The 27,147-nt window shown below is 41.0% G+C and overlaps 4 protein-coding genes across 8 annotated transcripts; 1 reads left to right on the top strand and 3 right to left on the bottom strand.

Annotated features, from left to right (window-relative positions):
* The first annotated feature begins 1,586 nt into the window (after nucleotides 1-1,586).
* LOC115673209 (uncharacterized) lies at nucleotides 1,587-6,454 on the top strand. Its single transcript, XM_030595298.2, has 7 exons — nucleotides 1,587-2,147; nucleotides 3,282-3,458; nucleotides 3,559-3,708; nucleotides 4,375-4,476; nucleotides 4,556-4,626; nucleotides 4,749-4,816; nucleotides 5,949-6,454. Exons 1-7 carry the CDS (start codon nucleotides 1,914-1,916, stop codon nucleotides 6,188-6,190), a joined length of 1,044 nt encoding a protein of 347 aa, XP_030451158.1. The 5' UTR covers nucleotides 1,587-1,913; the 3' UTR covers nucleotides 6,191-6,454.
* A 444-nt stretch (nucleotides 6,455-6,898) lies between these two features.
* On the bottom strand, nucleotides 6,899-11,975 carry LOC115673208 (protein DA1-related 2). 5 transcript variants are annotated; one of them, XM_030595295.2, is made up of 12 exons: nucleotides 11,242-11,974; nucleotides 10,786-10,943; nucleotides 10,530-10,617; nucleotides 10,314-10,431; nucleotides 9,736-9,856; nucleotides 9,452-9,535; nucleotides 8,849-8,968; nucleotides 8,499-8,711; nucleotides 8,364-8,426; nucleotides 8,142-8,257; nucleotides 7,484-7,542; nucleotides 6,899-7,395 (listed from the first exon to the last, which is right to left on the bottom strand). In XM_030595295.2, exons 1-12 carry the CDS (start codon nucleotides 11,291-11,293, stop codon nucleotides 7,082-7,084), a joined length of 1,506 nt encoding a protein of 501 aa, XP_030451155.1. In that variant the 5' UTR covers nucleotides 11,294-11,974; the 3' UTR covers nucleotides 6,899-7,081. The 5 variants fall into 5 exon arrangements, with proteins under 5 accessions (XP_030451155.1, XP_030451157.1, XP_030451156.1 ...); XM_030595297.2 differs by having other exon boundaries at nucleotides 10,786-10,916; XM_030595296.2 differs by having other exon boundaries at nucleotides 10,786-10,940; nucleotides 11,242-11,973.
* A 6,810-nt stretch (nucleotides 11,976-18,785) lies between these two features.
* LOC115673263 (protein VACUOLELESS GAMETOPHYTES-like) lies at nucleotides 18,786-19,583 on the bottom strand. Its single transcript, XM_056308129.1, has 2 exons — nucleotides 19,114-19,583; nucleotides 18,786-19,005 (listed from the first exon to the last, which is right to left on the bottom strand). Exons 1-2 carry the CDS (start codon nucleotides 19,581-19,583, stop codon nucleotides 18,786-18,788), a joined length of 690 nt encoding a protein of 229 aa, XP_056164104.1.
* Nucleotides 19,584-23,829: 4,246 nt separating this feature from the next.
* LOC115673164 (protein VACUOLELESS GAMETOPHYTES-like) lies at nucleotides 23,830-24,627 on the bottom strand. The gene has a single exon (XM_030595246.1). The coding sequence runs from the start codon at nucleotides 24,625-24,627 to the stop codon at nucleotides 23,830-23,832; it is 798 nt and encodes a 265-aa protein (XP_030451106.1).
* Between the last annotated feature and the right edge of the window lie 2,520 nt (nucleotides 24,628-27,147).

Below are 27,147 nucleotides of genomic sequence, written 5' to 3'. Positions count from 1 at the left end.
GTTACTGACCATGTCATAAAAGAGGAGAAATTCTTGTCAAAACCCTGGCCCGACGCTTAGATGCATAGAAGAAAGACTTACTTCTTGACTGAACTCACAACAACAACCCTGACCTTTTTGAATGAACCTCGGTTGAAGACAAGATTAGGTCAAGAACATCAAGGACGGAGTAAAATCAAAGATCAAGAGAGATGCTCCTTTATCTTTTTCCTTTTATATTAAAAAGAACACGTGTTGGGAGTAGTAACCACGGTGAGAGGAAGTACCATGTTATTTATGGTCAATGGAATTCAACATAAAACAGTCATCAAATTTGAAATTTAACCATTAATTAACACTTCATTGAAGTATATATATTCTTTGAGAGGGTGGTTGTAATGGGAATGAATAGTTAAAATCAATTTATCAATTTGGCAAAATAGCGGGGTCGAATTCTTTTTGAATCAACTAAGGTTTTGGACTTCTATATGATTTTGGTTATGAAATGGTTAAAAATCAATTATCAGTAATTTTGTTCTCTTACTTTAGAACATTTTGAGTGTTTCATTACGGGATAACCGACTTCGAAGAAGGTGGTATGGTGATGACTACCTATAGAGATTGAAACAACAAATAATTGGTTAAATGGTTGCTTTCAATTCGTTGTCATGACCTTGATTACCGGCCGAATTTGAGTCCGAATAGGATCTCACACAATCCAACTTGGTGTTGGTCATGTCGGATGAGAAAAACCCAAATATGTCTGAACAAAATGCCTGATAAAAAAATCGGGTACTAGGAGCAAGATAGACCCGAATTGGATAAAAGAAATCGCGAAGAAGACCTTTCTAGTTAGAACAATTGGACGACACCATTATTTGGCATGTCTCCTAAATAATTGGCATAAATTTCGAAACCATTTTTTCTTTTCGAAAAGGCTCTGAAAACGATTTTTTTTCTCTTTTACATTCTATTACTTGCAATAGAGTCCCACCAACCACCACTTCGGATTTTGCTTAAATGCGTGCCGTATATAAAATTTTAATCTTTCGGACAAGGAAAAAAACAAAAAGAACATGAAATTCATGGAACGCGTGAAACATTACGGAGTTCTTAGTCGTTATCAGCAGACGGGCTGGTCCGAATCACGCCGGGTCGGCGGTCGGATCGTCCGCCGATGATCCCTCCCCACCCCCACACACGTGGCGAGATCACAGCCCATCCCCATCCCCCCGCCCGCTCGCGCGCCACAAAACGACGCCGGAGCGGATATTCCAAGACAGGCGCCGTCAGATGCTCGGCGACGGGGACCCGCTCCAGCCCTTCCCGCCCCACCGCAACGCCTCGATCACGACCGCCGAATCCCCCGACCGCGGGGGCCTCGCCCCCCTCGAAGTCGACTCAATCGACGGTCGCGATGGGTCGCGGGGACGCGCGTGTCGGTTCGGTAAACTTTGCCTTGGACCTCGAGTGACGCAACCCCTAACGCCGTCACGCCTCTCTCTTTTCCTTTTGTCATTTTCTTCACATGCGCGAAAATGACGCAACCCCAATCTGAACGATACGACGTCGTTCTCGGACCCGCGAGGTGCTGCTGCTTCTCCTCCTTCTCCTTCTTCTGCTTCGACTTCGCTCTCTCCGTTCAAATTACGCACAGCCCAAGGCCGAGCTCGGAAAGGAAAGCGAAATTTCCGAGGGATTGCGCGAGCGAAAGGGGAGGTAAATTCGTCGGAGCTCGCCTTAAATCTGCGAGGTTGCGAGGGCCTTGGCGATGCCGGAGAGGCTCCGATTTCGATCCCGCGCGCCGTCCGTCGTTGCTTCCGCGTGAAGTCTTCTTTCCTGAGGGTCGGTCGGTCGGAGGACGCGAGCCGGATTCGAGCCGATTTTTGCGGACGCGGAGAGAGAGAGAGAGGGAGAGGGAGGGAGGGGGAGCGATGCAGACGGAGGCGAGGGTCGGCGTTGTGGTGGAAGGAGGCCAGAGAGGGATCGGCTCGGGCCACGGGAGCCTCGCGGCGGTGGACGGAGCGGCGCGCCAATGCTCGCAGCAGCAGCAGCAGCGGCAATCGCAGCAGATCGGGACGGTGTCGCAGCTGCTCGCCGGCGGCGTCGCCGGTGCCGTCAGTAAGACCTGCACGGCTCCCTTGGCGCGGCTCACCATACTCTTCCAGGTTGATCTTTCCCCCTCCTTAGAGTGATTTCCGGTCTTTCTTCTGGTTTGAGAAAACGTGGAAATAGGGTAGGGCTTCCCGTTTCGGCTTGGGCTCGTGTCTTTTGGCTGTAGTAGTCGTGGATGGAAGGGGCTCGCCGTGTGTGCAGGTTTTGATGTGCTGGTGCGGATGCACCTTTGTGTTGTTCTTTCGATTGTTTTCTTCCTTCCAGGAGAAGGAGAAGAAGAGGCGCGGAGGATGGAATTTGTTTTGTGACATTGATTGCATTTTCCGTTTTTATGTGCCTAAGGAGGAGCAGCTAGTTATTCCCCACGGATCTTCAAGAAACTTATTTTTGTTTCTTCTTTTTTCCAAGTTTTGACTCTGAATGATGGAAATGCAGTTGATGTGGTAATCAAGAAGTGGATGGACAATCTTGTCGCATTGACTCAGCTAGGCAATCCATGAGTTTGATCATTGAAAAATTATGCTACCACTTTACGTTTGCGTGGCTTAAAGCCATGTGTGAGTAGGAGACTGTTGATGCCGATTCTAGTACTCGGATTTGACCTTTAGTTGGATTAAGGTCGTATATTTGATGCAGGAGTTTGTCGCTAAGGTTCTTTTGCTATGGGTCTTTATTTGGTGTACAGAGTACGGCAATTTAAATGGCTGGATTATCTTTAGTGATATGTGCTATCTAACAGGAAGTATGGATCAAGTTTGTTTGACTTGCATTGTTAGGCTGGATGCCACTGATGGTTAGCGAGGACTGTAGGACTATTCAGAGTTCCTATAAGAGGCATCAAGTTTTTTTTTATTATGACCTATGAAGAAAACCCGGGCATGGAAATATATATTTTATGGCTTAGACATTGCAATAAAATTTAATGCTAAAATCTGCGACTTTTTACATCTTTACTACACATTTATCGTATATTGACAATTTCCCTGTGGGCACCCTCTAACATCTTCCATTTATGTATTTCATGGAACTTGTGCTTTCAATTGTTCTGTGATTAGAGTGCAAATCAGTGCAAGTGGAGTTGTAGGCATCTAGGATATTGAGTACCGTGCTATTTCTCGGACAGGTATTCGATTGCTGTAATTACCACTATTCGGCCTCTCTGCTGATATTTTTGTATGCATTTTTAGGTGCAAGGAATGCATTCTGATTCAGCAACTCTAAAGAAGGCCAGCATATGGAATGAGGCTTCAAGGATTGTGCGTGAAGAAGGATTTAGAGCTTTCTGGAAAGGGAATCTAGTCACAATTGCCCATCGCCTTCCTTATTCTTCTGTAAACTTTTATACTTACGAGCAGTACAAGAAGGTGCTTAACTTGACTAGCTTTTGAGCTGTATGGTATCATCTGATTTTATCATGTAGGGGTTGTCTTATGCAGCTTTTTGATTTGTTGAATAATCTTTCAGTTTCTTCATATGATCCCGGGAGTGGAAAGTTATAGGGGAAATACAAGTACAGAGCTCTGCATACATTTTGTTGGCGGTGGTCTAGCAGGAATGACAGCTGCAACTGCTACATATCCCTTGGATCTTGTCAGAACACGTCTTGCGGCTCAGGTATTTCGGTAGACATTTGGTGTAAAGGCCAAGAGCTGAATGCTTTCTTCTTTATGTGTGCTTATGTCTAGAGGTTGATGGAGGCTTCATTTTGCGGGTTTAATTCTGCTGATGACATTCTCCTTTTCATGGTTGTGCTACTCGATTCAAAATGCACTTAACTTTAATCAGTTTCTTTATTTTTTTTCCTTTTCTAATTGTGTGGTATTGTCATCAAATTGTTCTGAAGTCTGGTTCGTTCTTACTCATGTTCTGAGAGATAATTGTTGCAATTTTCTGTAGAATTACATGTCTTTCGTCCTTTCGTTCCTTAGTAGTAAATTGTAGCTAGCTATTGCATTATTCATCATTTCTTTTGGTAGGAAAAAGACTTAAAATTTGCATTAATCATCAGTTGCTTTAATAGTGTTTCTACATGTGCAACTTGATTGGGCCTCACTTGGTTCTGTGGTTGTCTTTGAGCTTAGAATCTTGTGTTTTTTAGGGACTTCTGCTTTCTCTGTTGCATCTTTGTTGAAACTTTTCACTTGTTATAATTCTTAAATTGCTTTGATGGCTGTGAAGTTGTACTCTGTGAACTGTATGGTTGTCCCCAGTTTGTAGAATGCGAAATTTATTGATCATGCGCTCATACTGATTACTTATTGTTTCAATGAAAATCTGCAGACAAATGTTATCTACTACAGAGGTATCTGGCATGCTTTACGAACAATAAGCAGTGAAGAGGGCTTATTAGGACTTTACAAGGGACTTGGAGCGACTCTTTTGGTATGTGCTTAGTTTTTATTCTGCTTAGTGCTTAGGCTGTATAACTCGATTCTTGACTATTTGTTTGTCATTGTTCCAGAGTGTGTGCCCCAGCATCGCTATAAGTTTTTCTGTGTATGAGACCTTGAGATCTTCTTGGCAGTCACATAGGTGAGCCTGAGCACCTTGCCAGTTTATTTCTTTGATGTTGTTTGATTTTGTTTCACAACGCCGGTAGTCGCATGAAATTTCTTTTTTCGCATGCTAAATGAGCTTTCTAACAATTCAACCAGGCCTGATGATTCCTTTGTTGCTGTTAGCCTGGCTTGTGGCAGTCTTTCTGGTATTGCATCTTCAACAGGTGAGTAATCCGTATGACTAGAATATTGCATACTTATGGATCATATATAAGAGCTGCTTCATGAAGTGTGTATTTCACTTCCTTTCTATTTTCTTGAATGTCATCCTCATAGAATGATTCTCATAATACTATATCATACGGTTCTGAGTTCTAGGAATTGCTGAGTTTTTTTTTGGTTATGGGTTAAATGACTGCTTCTAGTGACACCCTTCTACAGCAAATTTAGTGACTATTCATAGATCTTATATCCTTCAAAGTTTGCACATCTTCAGATTACATAGTTTTAACATAAAACTGAGTAGTTAATTCGTGTAGCTTTTTGTCATGCTTTTGATGCAGAGACACAGGTTGTGGTCCAAGCTCTGCACTAAGTTTCTAACCTGACTGACCCATAGAACCAGAGAGCCAGAGTGGCGTTGTTTTTTATCTGGCATTTGTGGATTTTAGTAAGAAAACAAGAAATTATATCCTGTCTTCCATCTAACTGTATCTTATATGAAAACCTGTGATTAACCTCCATCTCTCCAACATTTCCCGGGTTAATCATCTCCCAAGATGCAGTCGGTTCCATGATTTTGGTTGTTATGCAGTCCTCCAAGTGAGAGGTTTCCTCAGTGAGGTATGCTTCTCACTTAGGCTTGCTGAAACAGTTGATTAATGGGTTATGGAATCCTTCTAGCATCACCATATATCTCTGAGTTGTAATATGACTTATTGGGAATGATAGAAATATCCTTTCTTTTTATTTTCTAGTCTCAGCTGTCTCTGGAAGTGCTATATGTGTACTTGGTGAAGTCCTGCTGAGGTCCTGTAGTTAATAGATAAATGAATCATAAGAAATAAGATGGGATAGGCTAGTGATTCTAGCTTGATAGAGAAGATATGCGACATAAAGTGTTGACTGCACATATGTTAGTTTGTGCTTCATTGGAACATATGAGTTGTGATTTGTCTGCCAGACCATCCTGGCTGGACATTAACATTTGAAATACGGAAAGTCATTCTTGCGTCATTGTAGTTTTGCATACTCATTGGCAATTCTTATACGTATTACTAACTCAATTTCGGAGGTTGCTTTGAGCTTTAAATAGATCCGATCTTGACAAAATTTTTGTGCCGTTATAATCTGCAGCGACATTCCCGTTGGATCTTGTGAGGAGACGGAAGCAGTTGGAAGGAGCAGGAGGCCGTGCTCGGATATATCAGACTGGGATATTCGGTACATTAAAGCACATAGTCCGGAATGAGGGATTTCGTGGTTTGTACAGGGGGATCCTTCCTGAATACTACAAGGTGGTACCAGGCGTAGGCATATGCTTCATGACCTACGAAACACTGAAAATGCTTCTTGCGGACATTGCTTCTGATTTGTAGTGTCGCTGCGAATTCCTGGACGCCATTGGTCGAGGGGGAAGGAGGAGGTGGATCATAGGAGCATGGTGCTGTTTTCGCTCCCTCCGAATTGGCTTAGGTTGATTTTATTTGATGAGTTTCCTTATGGCAGTTAAAAGTATCGCGTGCTGCCGTTTGGTTCTATTTATCCTTGTATAGTATAGGTGCAACATGTTACACGTCTTTAATTGCCAGCATCAAGAAAGTCACAAATATGCTACCTCAATGGAAAGTCATTTCTTAGTTCATCTCTCTCTCTCTCTCTCTCTCCCTCTCACAGTTAAAAGGGCTGAGATTGCGCATTCTGTGTGTATTTTGGTCTTTCGTGATAATCAATACTCAATAGCTGACATTTGGTCCAAAAGATTATTCCATTGAACAGAAGGAAGAGAGCAAGTGCTCCACGAATACCATCAGCGAGACTCCTCATCGTGAACCAATAATATGATAACTTTCCATTCTATACATTGTGGAGATCCGCTTCCCTTTTTTGGTTAGTTGCACTCATTTTGGTTTACACATGACATCATTTTCGGCTTAAATTTCGGTTTAGACCAATACGATGCATGACAAAACATTCACTGACAAGTTGAAGAAAAACCAATGAAATGTGCTGCTCGTTTGAGATTTACGCCCGAAAGAGCCGTTCATCTTCCGTTACCCTTTCTTTTAAGTCAAAAAAGCCAAAACTGAATATGAAACCACATAATGCATATTATTAGGCATTGTAAACATGCATCTTTGAGAACCCCTAAAAAATTCATGGGGGCCGTTTACAATTTGCCATGGTCCACTCAAATCTCAGAAGCCGAAAGCATTTCCAATTCACATAAGCAATTGGAGAGGTCGCAATGTGGGCGATGAATGCTTTCACTAAGGGAAAAGACCGGTCAATTTAATGTGGTCCAGCGTACGTCGCAGACCGTACTTGTTGACTGCTGCATTGGCAGCCCTGAAACCTCCTCCATATGCCAGGGAGGTGTCGTTGGCAATTTGATGCATGAAAAACTTGCCGAGTTTCTTCTCAACCTCAGACTTCCCACCTTTCTTGGAAGATGTAGAAGACGAGGAAGCTGCTGATGTAGATGGCGCACTTCTGTATTCAGGCACGACTTCTGATTCGAGCCACATGTACGATAAAACTTGACATATGCCTTCTTCTACCTCAGGATTAAGATTACGGTAACCTACGAATATAAGTTCAAAAGTTCAAGAGAAGCCCCATTTGGAACTGCAACCAACGGAAGATGATGCTGCAGGGTAGAAAGTGTTCACCTTTAAGGCGTAACCATCCGTGCATTAACTCATGAGCAAGAATAGCACCGGTTAGCAACCTATAATCAGCAACGAAAAGTTAGATTTCTAAAACATAAGACAAAATCAAGGTGATGAATACTTGCATTAAGTTTCGCATCTTTAGCATCCTTAACTTTCTTTTATTTTATAAGTAAGAGGTTTCCTTTCTGCATCCTAAATTTATAGTGAGATCTCAGCTAGTAAAGCCTAAGATAAATACGTTTCCAGATACATGTCAAATTTTCTTATATTCTAGCTAAATGCGAGGTGGCTTTTAGTACAACAAGGAAAGCCTACAGAAGCCTGTTATGTCTCCAACAAAAAATTCCTTTCCTTGAGAAAAATGCATCCTTTGATCTATACAAGAAGTTTCATTAGCATAAGACCATTTTTCCGAAAGCACTATACCGGGAGAGACCCTCTGTCACGGCTCAATGGGACTTCCTAACGACTATGCATTGGAAAAGTTCTCAACGACTGCTTAGGAAGACTCGCCAGATACGTGGTTGTTTGTCAACTCATCCTTAAAAAGTCTTTCTAACCTTCTAATTTTTAAAACTTGAATATGAAGAGCTATTGTGTACTTAATAAATATAATCACTACTTTGCGAAACAAAAGCTTTTCAGTCGCACTTACCTTGGTAGACCATAAAGAACAAGAATGGCCGTAACTTCGCATTTCCTTGTCAACTTCTGGGGTTGAGTTCTCATTCCAACAAGCCTGTGGCCTCCAACTCTGGGCCTTCTGTGAACCTGAACACGAGCACTGAAATGAGTGTAAAATCGGACAAGTAAATCTTGCTCAAGAATTTACTCTGGATTTCGTGAAAGCAAAATCAGTAAATGTCCAATATCATACACTGGACACGGTTTGCTCCTCAGAAAGACATAAACCTCTCGTCTCAGGCATGTGATGGTGGCCCTGCATAAAAACTAGCATCAGGAATGGTGCACCAACTTTGAAAGAAAACCCAAATCTCGTAACATGTCTTACATTTTTTTCTCCAACAATAGCCTCATTAAGTGCTTGTCTTTCAACCAGAAGCATTGGAATTTGCTGATCCAATTTCATGTTCATTCCTTCATAGTAGTCTCTGATCGCATGATAAAGTGATTGACAGTCACCAGTATCCATGATAGCAGATTCCATGCACTCTAGGCATAAACTCCGTCCATCTCCCAAAGATATGTATGTTGGGTTCCATGACTGTCAGTAGGTAAAAGAAATAAAAGAATAACAGAAAAATGAGTACAGTTGCTTCGACACGTTTAAAATTTACAATCCCTGAGATTGTGGGAACAAAGCATGACATTGCTTTTACTTGTGCTACCCTAGACCAGTACCTCCAAACGCTCGCAACTACAACATCGGGCTGTGTTGTCATGCTCGTGCGATGGACAGTACTTCTGGGACCAGAAAGGATGGCATCTATACTCAATCAAACCCGCTCCATTTGTTGGGATCTGTGAATTGAAATAGAAGCTTACTATAAAATCAAAATGCAAAAGACTTAAATTACCTTAATGCTATACTCTCTTAAAATTGCATAAACATAATTAACAAGAACAACTTGGACTCAGCTTCTCTCACTTCGATAGTATGCGTTTTTAACAAATCCCAGGTCTGCATACAAAAGGCTCAATGAGCAATATATTTTTTAATGAAATCACTCATTATGTTTTCACTATGTACTTTTCAAAAATTAGAAGCAATCTCTTGTTATCGTAGAGCAATTCGACTTGAGCTACTCCAGTGATGAGTAAGACTTTTTTTAGCTACCAGCATGACCACACACGGGAAGTCAGCATTGTGTGTAAAAGGACAGCTATTGCAGTGATGTACTACTTGAGAAGCAATAAATGTCATAAGCTTAGTAACATCGTCTCTACGAAATGTAAAAACTGCAAAAAATATTTGTCAGGTAAGATGTGGTAGATTGTTCTTACAAATTGATGGCAGACTTCACATTTTGGATGTGTCAACTCCTTGAAGCAAGACTGGTGATAAGGATCGCTTCCTGACAATGAAAACTTCAATCAACAGAAAAAAGGACTAGTAAGGGCTACCAGATAAAAGTTCCAGAATGAGACATATTCATGTCAAAGTTGACAGTGCCAGAGTGATAAAAGAAATACTGAATATTCACATGTATTGTAGACTGTAAATAACTTGAAGGTAAAATCTTAAACAAAAAGAGGAAACGAAAGATATTTCAAGAGGAACTACTTACGTCATATTCTGTAATGGGGTACCCGCAAGCACGACAGCAAAAGCATTCTGGATGGAAGAAAGTTCCCATACAACCCAAATAGTTGCCATAGCCTATTTCACGGTTGCAGCCACTACATACTCTGTACCGGTAGAACAAAGTCAATTCATGAATTGGTCCAATGACATTTCAAGTCCATAGAACAATAGTGCACAACATCTGTGGAAATTACTTTTAACTCTTCGCAACAGAACAAACTTGAGGCTCTCTGTCTATAATGACAACTTGGTTAATGACATAATGTTCCGGTTTACCAAAATCAACTTTCGCGTGCTATTTTGGCAAATCCAACATTTGTTTTCAATCACAACCAATGAAGTTAAACCCTCTGGACACCAAATACGCTGAAAATTTTCTTCTAGTTCATGATAACAGATATGCAGAGTAAGATCTGACTTGGTCAGCACTTCAGTCAATTTTGCAAAAATTTGCCAACCCGGTTATGAGGGCGAGAAAAAACCTTTCAATACTTTAGACAGCAACCTTGGAATGTTTAGTGACCTTAGTCTATCAAAGACACACTTTTGACTGCAAATTACCTAAATCTTCCTCTTGGATAATTTTGCGTACATGGGGGAGGAGGGTATGAAGGTCCATTTATACTATCATGAAGCTCCCTAGCAATGTTTTCATCGCTGTCTGTCCGCCGTCTACACCCTGGCAAATCCGCGACATGGTTAGACATTACTTTTTGGAGGGGGAGAGAGAGAGAATTATTTATTAGCCTCGGACCAAAATATGAAAGTCAAACCTACCATTTTGCCGCCTCAGATCTTCGGCCAAAGAGAGTGCAACTGCTCTGTCAAGGTCCTCTTTTTCCTTGTCACCTCTAGAGTGATCATCCTGATGATGTCATTAACAATAAGAAAGGGGTTACTGAATTCAAAAGCAAAATGCGATAAACATCACAGCATTCGAGAAAGCCAGTCGGTGGTAAATGGTGAGTAATGTACAGATGAATATTTTCCCAACAGACAGGGGCAATGATGATAAGAATAACAGGGAGTTTACCACTGATCTAGCAGGTGCGCGCCAGACCATGTTTTCGTCGCCTAGATACTGTGGACAACGACTAGACCCTCCTCGCCCAGATCCACTCTTAAAGAGTTTCCCCAGCCATCTCATAAAACGTGATTTTCTCTCTGCGTACGAAGACACAAAGTCCCCTGCTTAACATAAAAACCCGTCCAATAAACCCCCATCTATGAATAAAAAATATTGCGATACACCATTGTAAAAAAGAATAGTGTAACTCATGTCATCTATCTAGCAAGTAGCTACAGAGAACCCATACAAGAGATGGGAGGAAAAAAGAAACGGAGTCCAAACGCCAAAGTCCCATGTAAGGGACGAAAAAAGCAAGAACCCACATGGAGCTGATGGATCAATATAAACATTTCATAGAACAAGTGAGCGGCGACAAACCATTCGACCAAGAAGTACCGAAAACAGGGCCATGCTGCGTACCGTAAATACAAGGCTGGGAAAGATGGTTGACGCTGGAAGAAGGAGGAGCCATGTTGGGAACCGCGAAATATGTACAGAAAGTCGCCGGAATACGAACAGAGCAGGAGCGAAAAGGGGGGGAGGGGGGAAAAGGGAACAGGGCGGGCGGGGGGGGGAGGGCACAAAAGAAGGGGAGGGAAAGGGAGAATGGGGGTGGAGCATCGTTAAAGAAAAGATGATATGGGGGGTGGGGTGGGGCGTCGACGAAAAAGGAAAAGAGGAAAGCATCTCTTCCTCCCTTCTTTTTTTTTTTCCGGGGGCAGACAAGCGAGAACGAATTGTAAGCAAGCGGAGACGGATGAGATGGGTTGGCGAACTTCTCCTTCTGTGTGATCTTTTCCCTTTCCTTTCTTGAGGAGGAGCGTTGGGGGTGGTTGGGTGGTGATGGGAGATTCTTGGCTTGAAGAAAGCGATCAAGAAAGTAGCAGAAAGATGTCGGCCGGACAAGAATCTTCGAGGGAGGGAGGCAGGGGCGGGGAAAGCAACGGTGGACGACAGAGAATCGGAAGAGAATTGTCCGATCGCCGCAGGGACAGAGAGACAGAGAGGGAATGAATGATGTGGAAATGCGTGGAATGGAGGTGGAGAAGAATCTCTTTGGCTTTGGCTACGGCTTTGGCTCTGCTTTTTCTTGCGGCAGGGGAGGAGAGGGGTTGGGGTTCGTCCTCTGCTTTTCTTCTTCTTTCCAGGAGGAGAGGGTTCATGAAAAATTTTGAAGAATGGGGGAAGGTTTTTGCCGCGTAATCCGAGGAGCTTTTGAGGTTTGGCCGAGTCCTCTTTTTATTCTCTTAGCAGGAAGAATAATGGCACATGGATGGCATTTCAATTGATCTTGATTTCATTTTTTTCAGCTTGTGATAGATTCTCCAAGGACGTTTTGCTCATGGCCCGACATATTTAGATGCTCGTTCGCATTCTTCGATTGTTACTATGTAGACGTTTTCGTAATTCGAACGCTAATGTTGTGTATGATAGAGGCACGGCAGGAGCTTGTCGCTCACCGGGTCAAATCTAGTTGGGAAGGATATTTTAAACACGTCGCCCCTTTAGGTCAAGAGCAATGGAGATTTATTTTATTTCGAAAGTGATTGTTCAATCAACGTGGCAAAGAACGATACGATATTTATCCTTTGGTTTTTACGCTCAAATTCAAGATATTGTTTGAATTTCAAAAATCTGTGAAAAGGGTGCATGTGAGTCCACGTGTCAGCATTTGAGCTTTCTAAAAGTTTCGAGAGTTTCGGGTTTAAAAAAAATCGAAATATGCGGCTTGCAAGAGTTAAATTAGGCAAACGGGGTCTTTTCAATTTAGACAAAAACCTTGAGCGTTTGCAAAATCCCAGTATTAGAGTTTTTTCATTGCCAGATGTTTTTAAATCACATTGCACAAATTACAATTGTCGAGAGTCCCTTTTACTTTTCCTTTCGAAGTCAAGAAGATCGGTATCATTTTTTACGAGCATCAAAACCTTCTTTGAGTGGACTTACTCTACTTATCGCTTTTACTTTTCGTAAAATTTTCACCGGAGTATCAATTTGGGGTTTTTCGTAATATTAACCCTAAATCTTAATACGAAATATCGCACATGACATTTTCTTATTTTTTTATTCTTGAAAACAGTTTTTTTACTTAAGTTTTAGACGAAAATTCGTTATTAGAAAGGATAAGTAATTTTTGTATTACTTCAGAGCACGTCTAGCAAGTTTCCTCCTTTGAAAGTGATTGAAGTTGCTTAATTAGGATTGATGACTCTTTTGATACTGATCTGGTCTGGTGCCACCCCGAGTTAATTTTCACGCAACGGAATAAACCAGCTTTCTCGGTCGAACGGCCAAACAAGAGCTGTAAATAGACCTGTCAAATGAGTGGTCGGGTCACAAATGGTCCGATCCAAATTGACCCATTAATCCGTTTATAATCCATTTATGCGTACTGCAATCGATCCATACCCGACTCGACCTGTATTGTTAAAACACTTCCATATTTTTTTAAATCTAGAAAAACTCATACCTAAACTGATATGAGAGTGCGGAGTAAGCGAGTGTGAGATTGAACGAGGGCGAGAGAGATGATTTTAGTTTAAATAAGTTGTAAACCCATTTACGATCTATTTATGACCCATTTAACATTCATATTATACCTATACCTATTTATGATCCATTTATTAAATATAATTAACATATTTATAATTTATTTATTAATACATGGATTAATAAATGAGTTTATAATCTATTTTGGCAGATTTAGATGTAAATTCACTTTATCACTCCACCAACGATGGGTATCAAAACTCCAGAGTTGACATCCACGGGACAACGGAGAAAGCTTTTTGATCATGAATAGTCAATGAAAATGATGTCTAGCTGGAATTTCTTTTGAGGGAACCGAACGAGGGAATAAATATGTGATTTTTTTCTTCAGAAAGCCTTATAGTTTCTAGCTTTGACATTAAAAATAAAAATAAAAAAAGAATCATGCTTCCTCAAATGTCAATTGAGAATCAAGATATGTTCCCACTTGCTCGCGTTACTTAAAATTATTCACCGAATTAGCTGCTCCCACTTTCAGACGTCATCACGCAGGTCGCCGAATTTCTTCTGAAAATGACAAATTTTCTTTCGACATTTCCGTTTTTAGCCCCTTTTATTTATTCATTCATCCATTCGTTCATTTATCTATTTTTGGCGTCCAAGCAACGCTGTTATTGTCACTATAGTCAGATTCAAAAAGCGCCTGTTATGTATTATAGGGACATCCAAAAATATAACTCGCTCACACATATATACTATAGTATGTACTAATGAGCGAGGGTCGCGCCCTACCTCCAGATTGGGGCCTGTGGACCCTTGCCGGGGACCGGCGGGGCCTCACCCGGGGCTGGCGAGGGTCGCCGGGCTTCGGGAAGGCCCAAACAACCTCTGCCGGCCCTTCTCGGCGGCTATACCAAAGGGCATCGGCGAGAGCTTGGCCTAAGCCGTTAGGTGTGTGTTGTGGGGGTTTTTTTAAAATTATTTAGTTTATTTTTAAATTTAAGTTTTAAAAATTGAATTTGGACCAAAACAACGTCGTTTTTATTTTGTGTTTTATAATTTAGTCACGTCATCGCCACGTAGGAAAGAGAAATATTAAAACAAGTCGCGTCAGCGCCACATCAGCGTTTTTCGTTAGCAAGCCAGATAGTGTTAAACATTAGAACTCGATTAAACTAACTTGACAAGTTTTAAGACTTCATTGTAATTTTTGCAAGTTTTAGGACTCAATTGCATTTACTTTTGTGACAAGTTTTAAGATTTTCAATATCCATATATATGTTTGTGTGAGCGCGCGCACAAACAAATTTTGGCGATGGGTCATCAAACTCGCAATGTTCTTCGTATCCCACCGCAAATATAACATGTTTTTTTTATACTTATGCAGTACGATTATCCTATGCTTGTCAAATAATTTATAGGACGAGCATGTAGGAAACACAATAAGAGACTTTCTTGTTGGGGAGACAGATCTCAAGAAACCTAAAAAGGCGAAATCCAGGTTGTAGCAAAAATGAAAAGCGATCGCATTGGCTGATCTGTGTAAAGGGTAAAGAGAGATTTATTCCATGTTACAACTCACTCTCGTCGACCAAGAGCATCGCAAAGCTGGCCAACGCACTTGATTTTTGCCTCTCTACCATGTGGAAGGGGCAAAAGAAGATCATTTTTCTCTCCTTTTTTTTTTTTATTGCACTTTCTTTCTTTTCTTTTTCAATACAATCGAGAAGCACGAGCACGGAGATCCAACTAATTTGAGGCATGGCAATTTGCACCCAGTTGGAGAGATTTGTACTAGGGGTGCGCAAAACGGACCGTTCAAATCGAGAATCGCCTAGATCGGACCGAACTGACCAGTTTTGGTCTGGTTCCTGGGAGTGTCAGTCTGATTCCTGATTGCCAAAAGTGGAATTTGTGTCTAGGCGGTTTGGTTCCCGATTCCAAGGAGGAATGGGATTGACTACATATACTTTTTTTTTTAATTTCTTCAAAAAATAAGTAAAATTTGAATTAAACTATAAGAGAACTTCATTGAAATAAATTCATTGACAAAAATTAGTAAAATGTGAACTCAATTTTAATTGAACTTCATCGATATGAATTCATCAACAAAAATTAGTAAACCGTTTACTAAACCGTTAACTAAACCCCTAAGTGACCGATTCCGTTGGACCGGACCGATTCTCGATCATAGGACCAACCGGTATGGTCCACGGTTCCTCATTTTGGGAATCGGGAACCGATCACTCCTAATTCCTGAGTTCTAACATCCCAATCAACTGCGCTAACCTTAAGAGGTTTACACTTTTTTTCTTCATTTTTTTTTTTGCCTGATGAACTTGAATGTGCTCTCGAAACGCAGAGCATGTCCTCACCACCAATATGTTGGATTATTTGGTAAAAGAGCTTGCTCATCTTCTTATCGTTTTAGTTTCAAAGTCGTAAAATCATTGTGTCGATGTTGGAGATAGCACGCCCTTAAGATCGCCTGAGGAGATGAACCGATCAAGGTGTCTAAAAACTGGTCCGAGCACTACCGGACCGCTTAAACAAATAAAAAAATAATCGTGCCGTCGATCTTCATGTGTCCTTATGTTGCATGTCAATTTATGACGGGTCGTTCTTGAACTGAATATTTCTTTGGCAATCGATTCCAATTACAAAAATTCAAAGCCAGCACCTCGGGATCGATAAGAGCGAGAACATTTAAGGACCAAAGGTCATAGAAGCCAGAATTCGTTGGTCGGGCTGGGCCGGGTTAGGCCCAACTTACAGTCTATGGATACAAAAATTATTATGCCCGTTGCAATAGTGTTGCCCAAGCTTGGCATGAAGAAAGCGCAAGCCTAAGATTTAGTAGGCTCGAGTCTCAAACCGGTTTTTTTTTTTTTTTTTAGGGGTCAGATTCGAACCGGGTTTGACAAGTAAAAAAAAAAAACGAAAAAAAACCATTCTGAAAACCGTCTGAATAGAGTGCGGGAAAGATAAATTTAGTGGTTAAATGGAGCCAAGCTATTAGGGAGTAATTCGGGCTCAACTCAATGATTATTTGAGATTGACTCGCCCTATTTTGAATCGAGCTCGAGTTTGAAGCACTTAATTATCTTCTTGAAAATCGATTTCTAACTCACCAATACTATGCTCGATACACTTGCGAGCCTAAACGGGCTTCTATGTGAATTGCAGAAGAGACAAAGAAGGCGCTAAAATCACATATTTAACCCTCATAAACATATATGTAGGGAAAATGTTCGAACTTATAAAATTCGAGGTCGTGTTCACATATAACTCATATTACAATCGAATTGAATTTGAGTATTTGAATTTTTTCCTGGAGTCGAGCTCGAGCCTAATTCGGACAGTTTCCTTTTACGTGACATTCTTTTTTCTTTTGCAAATGCACGTTAAGAATGTAATTTTTGTTGCGGCATGAGTATGTCTAATTCTGCGATAAGCACTTAAAGATAGCAAGGGGAGTGAACTCATGGAGCAGTTTCAGCACCAGATCCATCTTCCCTTTTTAGCTTACGACTTCAATAACATTCAATCTTGAAATGAAGCTCCCTTTCGGTTCTTTCAACTAATTTTTTTGACAGATCCACGATGAAATATGCTTCTGAACAAAAGAGAAAAGCCTGCCAAGAAAAGATCTTAAGAGAGAGGCTCAATGAAAGGCTCAAAGAAAAGATCGAGCATTGCATGGCATGAGTTTCCAACAATATGTTGCAGCGCATCCTCCTCTTTACTTGGCAAGCACCAAAACCAGGCTGTACCCTTTAAATCACCCGATGCCAATGTACCAAAAATGCAGCCATTTCCGCTGGATATATTTCAAGGTCATGTCCTCCCGCCTCCCGCTGCGTAAGTTCAATCTAGACGGTGGTAGATCGTGTTTTTGCCTCGGTATCGAATCTTGAAGGTGCGTGCATAGACTTACAAGTTCGGTTTTCTTACATCGAGTGCAAAGTCGATGTCATCCTATGGCGTTAAAATTGTTTGTCTGGAAGAAGGAATCGAATCTGTAAATACACAGGCTTGCTGAACAGAGAGCTTGAGGACGAGGGCTATGCAATTGATCTCTACAGGACTGGTTTCGACCTTTTCATATTAATGAGAAGAGATAAGGATATTCTTGAATATTTCAAACTGAGCTATCAAATTGTTCACTGTGTCTTTGATGAGGAACCTCCAACTGCTGTGGAGCATATTGAAATGTTAGGAAGGCCGTCTAGTCGGCATTGTCGTTTCGAAAGGCAAGTTGAAACTCCTCGAATTACATTGGAATGATTAATTAGAGATGAAATTAAGGAAGAATAAATATTAGGGGGTTAGTACCGAAATATTGTTAAACCTATTGCATTAGTACAGATTCAGTCCTAAACATTTCAATTGGACCAATTCAGTCCTAAACCTTTTTACATTGGTACCAATTTAGTTCATCCGGCCAATTTAGGCCGGAAATCGCTGACATGGATTCCGGCCGTCCTACATGGCCCGGCCAGCGTTGACATGGTTAATAATATTTTAATAATTTTTTGAAATTTTTTTACTGTTCTTTTCTTTTGTTTTATTTTTTTTTCCTTCATTTTGGCCAGTGAGGGTCAACGAGGGCTTGCGAGCCAAAAAGCGCTCACCCCCCCTGGGCGAGGTAGCCCTCGCAGCCCTGCTGGCTTTGGGTGAGTGCCGCCGGCCAAAATGAAGAAAAAAAAGAAAGAAAAAAAAGTAAAAAATTTCAAAATATTATTTAAAAATGTCAAGGTTAGCGCTAGTCATGCCTTGTAGGACGGCCGGCATCCATGTCAGCGATTTTCGACTCAAATTGACCGGATAAACTTAATTGGTTCAAATGTGAAAATGTGTAGAACTAAATCGGTTTAATTGAAATGTTTAAAACTGAATTGGTACTAATACAATAGGTTTAGAACTTTTTCAATACTTTTCCCATATAAAGGGTGCAACGTGGTTTGAGTATCATTGGACAATATTGACATAGACTCATAGTACTTGGCTGAAGGATTCAACATATATTTTAGGGTCAAGTCAATGAAGTTCTAAAACGACTGTGTTGAGTTAGCAAACTAGTTGGTTTATAGTGTCATCGTCGTTCTTAATCTTGAAACTAAATTACGACGGCTTTTCTTAAACTCAAAGCTAACTTAGTATAATTGTAAAGAACAAGATGTGACTTAAAGATCTTTTTTTTTTTGCTAGAAGACTTAAAGATCTATTAAGTACATACTAATGAGCGCAAACAATTACAATTTTTTTGGTTGGATCGAATCCACATTACGGTATAATTACAAGTCCTATATTTCTCATGTAAAGGAAATTTCATCTCTTAAACGAGGAATACATACGACAAGATTCATCAAGACTTTCATATTAAGGTCATAAAAAACGTAGGAATACCAAACAAGCAACAAGCACAATCGGATGCATTCCAAGACAGCAATACATAATATCAAAGCCAACTTTTAGTAGGAGAAACTCCCAGTAATGGAGCCGATAACAACCTTCGCAGCGATCGTGGCCAGGATCGAGTAAATCCTCTTCCGGTTGTCGCTTCCGCTCGTGGACATCGACGCTCCGCCGTTGATTGGCATGGCGTTATAGATAGTTTGATAGATGACCGGTTGATATTGATAACAGTAAGAAGGAGAAGCAGTAGGAACTCCCACGACGTAACCATACTGCCTGTGATGATACGTAGACGCTGGAGCAGTTACGATCTGGCGACCTGCCACTGGCTCTTGGAACGCGCACTCCAGATGGAGGTCGACGTGGCACGGCTAGCAGGTGTACCGCCAGGAACCGCACACGTGCCGACAGACCGCGCAATTCCGTGGCTCCGCAGGCCTGAGTGTGAGGAGGTGGTGGGGGTGCGCGGCGTGCGCCACCGACGCTGGCAGCTCCGTGCATAGCGGGTGGACGTCGAACCTGCACGCCCTGCACGTGTAGTACAGGCCATTAACGATATCGCCACAGAGGTCGCAGACCATGCCGAGGGACTGGTTGACGAGGGCGAGCGGGTGGGCCGGGTGGAGGTGGGAGGAGAGTGTCTGGTGGCACGTGGCGCAGCGTTCGTGGAGGTCAAAGGTGCAGGCGGAGCAACGGTAACGCTTTCCCTGGCCGAGGGCGTTGCAGCCATCGCACACGAACTCCTTGGCGATGTAGACCTCATGGAGAGGGTAATGGGGATGCAAGAAGTGGCGCAACGTCTTGGAAGCTTGTGGTGGTATCGCTTGAGCTTGAGAGGTCGTCAATGGTGCCATGCTCTCTGTCTCTCTCTCTGATACACTTATCAAGAACTTGAGATCACAACATTGGGATTGACGGAGGAAGAAGACTTCGGTGAAGTCTTCTCTCTATCTTTTTGTTTGTTTGTTGTTGTTCTAATGGGCCTTCTTTTTATTTTAAACGCTCAAGAAAGCTCTCCATTTGTCTGTCCTTGCGAGAGTGGCGATCTTCGTATTATATTTTTTGTGTCGAGAAAGGGACAGGGGAACTCAAACTGCTTCTAGTCATCCTAGGGTTTCCACCTTTTTTTTTTCTGGTTCTATTCTATTTCTATACTGGGCCAACCTCGAGTGGTTTAGGGTTTCCACTTCCAGTTGGTTGGCTTTTGAGCTCTTTTATTATCACAAGGACAATGGTGGAAGTACATATTCAGTCTTTCACATATATGTATACTCGTCGGTTGAGTTTCCATCTCTCTTAGTTAACATTCAATGGTGGAGCGAAAAAATTGAGATAAAGGGAGATTATAGAAGATTCTTAATCATGTTGATATTTATAACTTTTTCTTTTGCAAATTTTCATTTTCTAAAAATATGAGGAGTCTTTGGATTTAGAGGGCAGAGGCCACCGGTAGGTAACCCCGCTTAGGTTCGTCACCGGTAACATTTTTTTACCCAAAATGATTTTTGGGTCACAAAAAATTTCAAACTGGTACATTTGTAACAAATTTATCGCAAACTCATTTTTGGGTCATAAAAAACCCCAAGCTAATACACCTATGATAACTTTTACCCCAAACTGATATGGATTTCCACGTGAACTTGTTATGTCAATTGAGTTATTATTATGTGTCATCCAGCTGAGCAATTTTAATGTAAATTCAGTGGAAACTAACAGAGGGTAAATATGTTATAAGTGTACCAGTTTGGGGTTTTTGGTAACCCAAAAACTAGTTTGGGGTAGATTGTCATAGATGTACATTGGGTTTTTAGTGACTCAAATATTAGTTTAGGGTAAATTTGTTATAAGTGTATGGGTTTAGGTTTTTTCGTGGGAATAGAGTACGGGAAAGATAGATTTAGGGGTGAAATGGAGCCAAGCTATTAAAGAGTAATTCGGGCTCGACTCAATGATTATTTGAGGTCGACTCGACTTTTTTGAATCGAGCTCGAGCTTGAAGCACTTGAGCATCTTCTTGTCGAGTCAAGTTCAAACTTACTAATAATTTGCTCAATATAGTTGCGAGCCTAATCGAGCTTCTATTTTTCTAGGTGAAGAATATTTTGCAGAATAGACAAAGAAAACCTTAAAATCACATATTTGACCTTCATAAACATATATGTAGGAAAATGTTCAAACTTATTAAATTCGAGGACAAGTTCACATATAACTCTATTACAATCGAAGTGAGCTTGAGTATTTGAGTTTTCTTCTCCAGTCGAGCTCAAGCCTAATTCGGACAGTTTCCTTTTACGGGACATTCTTTTTTCTTTTGCAAATGCACGTTAGGAATGTAATTTTTGTGGCGGTGTGACAATGTCTTGTGAGGGGGTTGGGGCCGACATAAGGTGATGTTCATAGCTGGCCTAATTCTGCGATAAGCACATGAAATCGCAAGGGCAGTTGATTCATGGAGCAGTCCCAGTACCAGATCCACCTTTTCTTTTTAGTTAAAAATAGCTATGTTAGCATAACAATTTTTGGGCCACTGTGAGGAGTAACGGTATTTTGTGAGTCATAAATTCTTGAAACTCCCTTTCCGTTCTTTCAACTAATTTGTTTGACAGATCCCCGACAAAATATGCTTTTGAACAAAACAGAAAAGCCTGCCAAGAAAATATCAGAAGAGAGAGGCTCAATGAAAGGCATGATCCCATATTCTGTTCTGGATGGAAAGAAACATTGATATTGTCCTCTTCCCTATTCAGGTTTTCAGAATTTATGTTCAGTTAATAACTCCGGAGGACTTGCAAATAGTAGTAGAGCTATCATCCTCGGTGAACTATCATCGTCGGTGCCGCGCACAGAAGCAGAGAAGCTCGAGAAAAAGAATGAATCGTTAACTACAGTTCCATCTGAAGGTTATAGGTACATATTTACCCTACTTTTCATGTCTGTGTATAGCTTCTTCAAATGTCCTTTTAAATTCCCTTTTGGTTAGATACGACTAAGAGCAAGTGACGGAATGATGCTTCACTTTCTGCGATGTGTGAAGGCTTCAAGATGCGCTCCTTTTGTTAAACGGCGAAGTTTATAATGAAACACACTGAAAAGATAAAACTCATGGAAGAGAAGCTAAAGGTTAAAGTGGAGAAGGAGAGACAAGATCGAGCATTGCATGGGATGAGTTTCCAACCCTATGTTGCAGCGCATCCTCCTCTTTACTTGGCAAGCACCAAAACCAGGCTATACCCTTTAAATCATCCAATGCCAATGTGCCAGTAATGCAGCCTTTTCCGCTAGATATATTTCAAGACTATGTCCTCCAGCCTCCCGCTGCGTAAGTTCAATCTAGATGGTGGTAGATCGTGTTTTTGCATCGGTTTCGAGTCTCGAAGGTGCGCATAGACGTAAAGTCCAAGTTCAGTTTTCTTACATCAAGTGCAAAGTCGATGTCGTCTTTTGGGTTTAAAAGTGTTGGTCTGGAAGAAGGAATTGAATCTGTAAATACACGGGGTTGCTATGGAAATATTAAGGGATCCGGCTGGTTCCGGTCATCATCTAGCGCACCGAGATTCCGATAAGGCGAAATCTTCCTTTTCTTTCTAATTAGAGTTGGCTTGTAGCTTGCTGAACAGAGAGCTTGAGGATGAAGCAATGCAATTGATCTCTACAAGACTAGATTCGAACTTCTCATATTATTGAGAAGAGATAAGGATATTCTTGAATATTTCAAACTGAGCTATCAAATTGTTCAATGTGTCTTTGGTGAGGAACCTCCGACGGCAGTGGAGCATATTGATATGTTAAAAAGGCCGTCTAGTCGGCATTGTCGTTTCGAAAGGCAAGGTGAAACTCCTCAATTAAAATCGGGATGATTAATTAAAGATGAAATTAAGGAAAAATAAATATAAAGGGGGAAAACTACCTAAAAAGTACTAAACCTATTTCAGTGGTACCAATTCAGTCCTAAACATTTTAGTTGAACCAATTTAGTCTTAAACTTTTTCACATTGGTACCAATTCATTCCATTCGGCCAATTTATACCGGAAATTGCTGATGTGGATGCCGGTCGTCTCACATGGCCCGGCCAACGTTGACGTGGTTAATAATATTTTAATAATTGTTTGAATTTTTTTTATTGTACCTTTCTTTATTTTTTTATTTTCTTTTTTTTTCCTTTATTTTGGCTAGTGAGGGTCGGCGAGGGCTTGTGGGCCAGCAACCCCTCGCCGGCCACGGGTGAGGTGGCCCTCGTAGCTCGACCGCTTTGGGTGAGTACCCTCTCCAGTGGCCGGTGACCCTAGCCAGCCAAAATGAAGAAATAAAAGAAATAAAAAATAAAACAAAAAAAAAATTCAAAAAATTATTAAAATATTTTTTAAAAATGTCTAGATTAGCGCCAGCCGTGCCATGTAGGACGGCTGGCATCCACGTCACCGATTTCTGGCCTAAATTGGCAGAATGAACTTAATTGGTTTAAATGTGAAAATGTTAGGAACTAAATTAGTCAAATTAAAAAGTTTAGAACTGAATTGATACCAATATAATATGTTTAGAACTTTTTTGGTACTTTTCCCATATAAAGGGTGCAACGTGGTATGAGTATCATTCGACAATATTGACACAGACTCATGGTACTTTGCTGAAGGATTCAACATTCATTTTAGGGTCAAGTCAATGAAGTTCTAAAACGACGGTGTTGAGATAGCAAATTAGTTGATTTATAGTGTCATCGTCATCGTTCTTAATTTTTAAACTAAATTACGGCCGTCTTTCTTAAACTCAAAGCTAACTTATTGTAATTGTAAAGAACAATATGTGACTTAAAGATCTATCAAGTACATACTAATGAGTGTAAATGACTACAATTATTTTGGTTGGATCGAATCCACACGACGGTAATTAGATAAATCACAAAATTTATTGCACACGGATGATTTTGACAAGTCCTATATTTATCATGTAAAGGAAATTTCATATCTCAAACGAGGAAAACATACGACAAGATTCATCAAGACTTTCTTATTAAGGTCATGAAAAACAGTGGAATGCCAAACAAGCAACAAGCACAATCAGATGCATTCCAAGACAGCAATACATACGGTCAAAGCCAACTTTTAGCAGGAGAAACCCCCAGTAATGGAGCCAATAACAACCTTCGCTGCGATTGTGGCCAGGATCGAGTAAATCCTCTTCCGGTTGTCGCTTCCGCTCGTGGACATTGACGCTCCGCCGTTGATTGGCATGGCATTATAGATGGTTTGATAGATGACCGGTTGATATTGGTAACAGTAAGAAGGAGAAGCAGAAGGAACTCCCACGACGTAACCATGCTGCTTGTGATGATACGTAGACACTGGAGCAGTTACGAACTGGCGACCTGCCACTGGCTCTTGGAACGCGCACTCCAGATGGAGGTCGACGTGGCACGGCTCGCAGGTGTACCGCCAGGAACCGCACACGTGCCGACAGACCGCGCAATTCCGTGGCTCCGCAGGCCTGAGTGTGAGGAGGTGGTGGGGGTGCGCGGCGTGCGCCACCGACGCTGGCAGCTCCGTGCGTAGCGGGTGGACGTCGAACCTGCACGCCCTGCACGTGCAGTACAGGCCATTAACGGTATCGCCACAGAGGTCGCAGACCATGCCGAGGGACTGGTTGACGAGGGCGAGCGGGTGGGCCGGGTGGAGGTGGGAGGAGAGCATCTGGGGGCACGTGGCACAGCGTTCGTGGAGGTCGAAGGTGCAGGCGGAGCAACGGTATCGCTTTCCATGGCCGAGGGCGTTGCAGCCATCGCACTCGAACTCCTTGGCGACGTAGACCTCATGGAGAGGGTGATGGGGATGCAAGAAGTGGCGCAACGTCTTGGAAGCCTGTGGTGGTATCGCTTGTGCTCGAGAGGTCGTCAATGGTGCCATGCTCGCTCTCTCTCTCTCTCTCTCTCTCTCTCTCTGATATACTTGTCAAGAACTTGGAGATCACAATAATGGGATTGACGGAGGATGAAGACTTTGATGAAGAAGACTTTGATGAAGTCTTCGCTCCATCTTATTGTCATTCTAGGGTTTCCACTTCCAGTTGGTTGGTTCTTGAACTCTTGGAGGACAATGGTGGAAGTACATGTTCAGTCTTTCATTTGTATATACTTTCAGCTTCGGTTGAGTTTCCAGCTCTCTTGGGTTAACAACCCATGGTGGATGGAAAAAAAATTGATATAAGAGGTGACTATAGAAGACTCTTAATCATGTTGATATTTATAATTTTTTCTTTTGCAAATCTTTCTTTTTTTACAAAATACGATAAATTTTTGGATCTAGAGGGCGGAGGCCACCGGTAGGTTGCCTCTTATTAAGGAACGAAGATCTGATGTCTTCTATTCTAGTCTCCTGTGTACTATGTTTTGTTGTACAAATTCGGATTGGCATAAAATAGAATAAGTTAAAAAAATGGGTTGATATCACGAAAAATCCTAAAATAGTATATATGTGATAAATTTACCCAAAATCGATATGGATTTTCACGTGAAACTTGCCATGTTGATTGAGTTATTGTCATGTATCATCCAGCTCAGTAATTTTACAGTAAATTGGGTTAATTAAAAAAAAAAGCACCAACTTTAGGTCGAGAGACAATTCTGGCTCGAACTTTTTTTTGTCCCTTAAAAAAGCATCAACTTTAGGTCAAGGGACAATTTTGGCCTGAACTTTTTTTTGTCTCGTAAAAAAGCACCAACTTTCACTTAAATCCCAAATCTAGCTCTCATTAACTTAGAATCATTGATTATTTAACTTGACTATTCTACCTTAGCAATAATCCACGTGGCTTGCTGACTGGATTTAAAGCAATATTCATTATCTTATTCTCTAAGTCACAATTTGAAGAATAACGGTGAAACTGTTCGTTTCCTTTACTTCATCGACAAGTAAAACATATCTCTAGATTGAATCTCTCTGGCCAAACGTAATCTGAAACTGACCATCGCCTGTCGACAGACGCCATAGACGAGATTCGCCAAGCTCACCACCATAACCTTCTTTCTCAAACAATGGTGAAAGTCAACAGGGGGCCAGATTTGGGATTATGATGAAAGTTGGTGATTTTTTATGAGACAAAAAAAAATTAAGGGCAGAATTGTCACTAGATCTAAAGTTGGTGCTTTTTTACGGGACAAAAAAAAGTTCAGGCAAGAATTGTCCATCGACCTAAAGTTGGTGCTTTTTTATGGAACAAAAAAAGTTCAGGACAGAATTGTCTCTCGACCTAAAGTTGGTGCTTTTTTTTTTTTGAATTAGGCCTAGTAAATTTGACAGAAACTAATAGAGGGTAAATATATTATGAGTATACCAATTTAGGATTTTTTGTAACCTAAAAATTAGTTTGAGATAAATTTGTCACAAATATACCAGTGAGTTTTTGGGGACCCGAATATTAGTTTATGGTAAACTTGTCACAGTTATACCGATTTAGGATTTTTCGTGATATTAATCCAAAAAAAAAAAATCCTCGGAGTATCCTCTCGATTGTAGAAAATTCATCATATGTTTGATGCAACTTAATATAGGATTGAAAGTTTTTGAAAATCCCACTTTCTCAGCGCAATCTCCCGCGGAATCTTCATTCTTTATTTAATTTTTTTTAAATTAATTTTGATTCCTCAAATAATTAATTTGAAAATTTTTCTGTTTTACCCTGTAAATCGACTTCGTGGATCCTCATACTGACTTGCGACATTAGCATTAGGCCTACACAACACAGATCCTTTCTTAAGCCCAATGGCCCACGGTTCGATTAAAACTTCCATCTCCGGATTGGATTTAGGTAGTCTCGACTCTCGATCCGATCGAACAGGTTAAACCGGTCCAGACCGTTGACTCGTCCCCCTCTTCCCGCACTAGTCCAGTCACCTCTAACCGCAGTGGACCATATTGAAATGTTAAAAAAAGTCCGTCTAGTCGGCATCATCATTTCTTAAGGCAAGTTGAAACTCCTTAAATTAATCGGAATGATTAATTAAAGATGAAATTAAGGAAGAATAAATAAATAAATAAAGGGCGCAGGTGGTATGAGTATCATTTGACAAAATAGAATCAGATTCGTGGTACTTTGGTTGAAGGACTCAACATTCATTTCAGGTTCAAGTCAAGCCAATGAAGTTCCAAAACGACCGTGTCGAGTTAGCAACCTGGTTGGTTTATAGTGTCGTCGCCATCGTAGATGGTCATCGTTCATAATTTAGAAACTAAATTACGACCATCTTTCTTGAACTTGAAGCTAACTTATTAAGATCATAATGAACAAGATGTGACTTAAAAATCTAAAGATGATTTATTGAGTAAATACACATAGATCTAAAGATGATTTATTGAGTATATACTAATGAGCGCAAACAAATATGAGTTCTTTGGTTGGATCGAATCCACCCCACGGTAATAAGATAA

The sequence above is a fragment of the Syzygium oleosum genome, unplaced genomic scaffold (assembly GCF_021117445.2).
Source record: "Syzygium oleosum isolate NSW1041296 unplaced genomic scaffold, Sole_v2.1 Sole_v2.02, whole genome shotgun sequence".
Taxonomy (NCBI): Eukaryota; Viridiplantae; Streptophyta; class Magnoliopsida; order Myrtales; family Myrtaceae; genus Syzygium; species Syzygium oleosum.
This window is presented reverse-complemented; position numbering and strand designations above follow the sequence as displayed.

Excerpts from the sequence above, each read along its gene's own strand:
- LOC115673209 (XM_030595298.2), top strand. The coding sequence starts at position 1,914 with ATGCAGACGGAGGCGAGGGTCGGCGTTGTGGTGGAAGGAGGCCAGAGA. Across the intron at positions 2,148-3,281 it reads GGCTCACCATACTCTTCCAG|GTGCAAGGAATGCATTCTGA; the intron begins GTTGATCTTTCC and ends ATGCATTTTTAG. Across the intron at positions 4,627-4,748 it reads TCTTCTTGGCAGTCACATAG|GCCTGATGATTCCTTTGTTG; the intron begins GTGAGCCTGAGC and ends CAATTCAACCAG.
- LOC115673208 (XM_030595295.2), bottom strand. The coding sequence starts at position 11,293 with ATGGCTCCTCCTTCTTCCAGCGTCAACCATCTTTCCCAGCCTTGTATT. Across the intron at positions 8,427-8,498 it reads CTATTGTTGGAGAAAAAAAT|GGCCACCATCACATGCCTGA; the intron begins GTAAGACATGTT and ends GTTTTTATGCAG. Across the intron at positions 7,543-8,141 it reads GTTCTTTATGGTCTACCAAG|GTTGCTAACCGGTGCTATTC; the intron begins GTAAGTGCGACT and ends TGCTGATTATAG.
- LOC115673263 (XM_056308129.1), bottom strand. The coding sequence starts at position 19,583 with ATGGCACCATTGACGACCTCTCAAGCTCAAGCGATACCACCACAAGCT. Across the intron at positions 19,006-19,113 it reads CACGTGTGCGGTTCCTGGCG|GCAGTATGGTTACGTCGTGG; the intron begins GTACACCTGCTA and ends GTATCATCACAG.
- LOC115673164 (XM_030595246.1), bottom strand. The coding sequence starts at position 24,627 with ATGGCACCATTGACGACCTCTCGAGCACAAGCGATACCACCACAGGCT.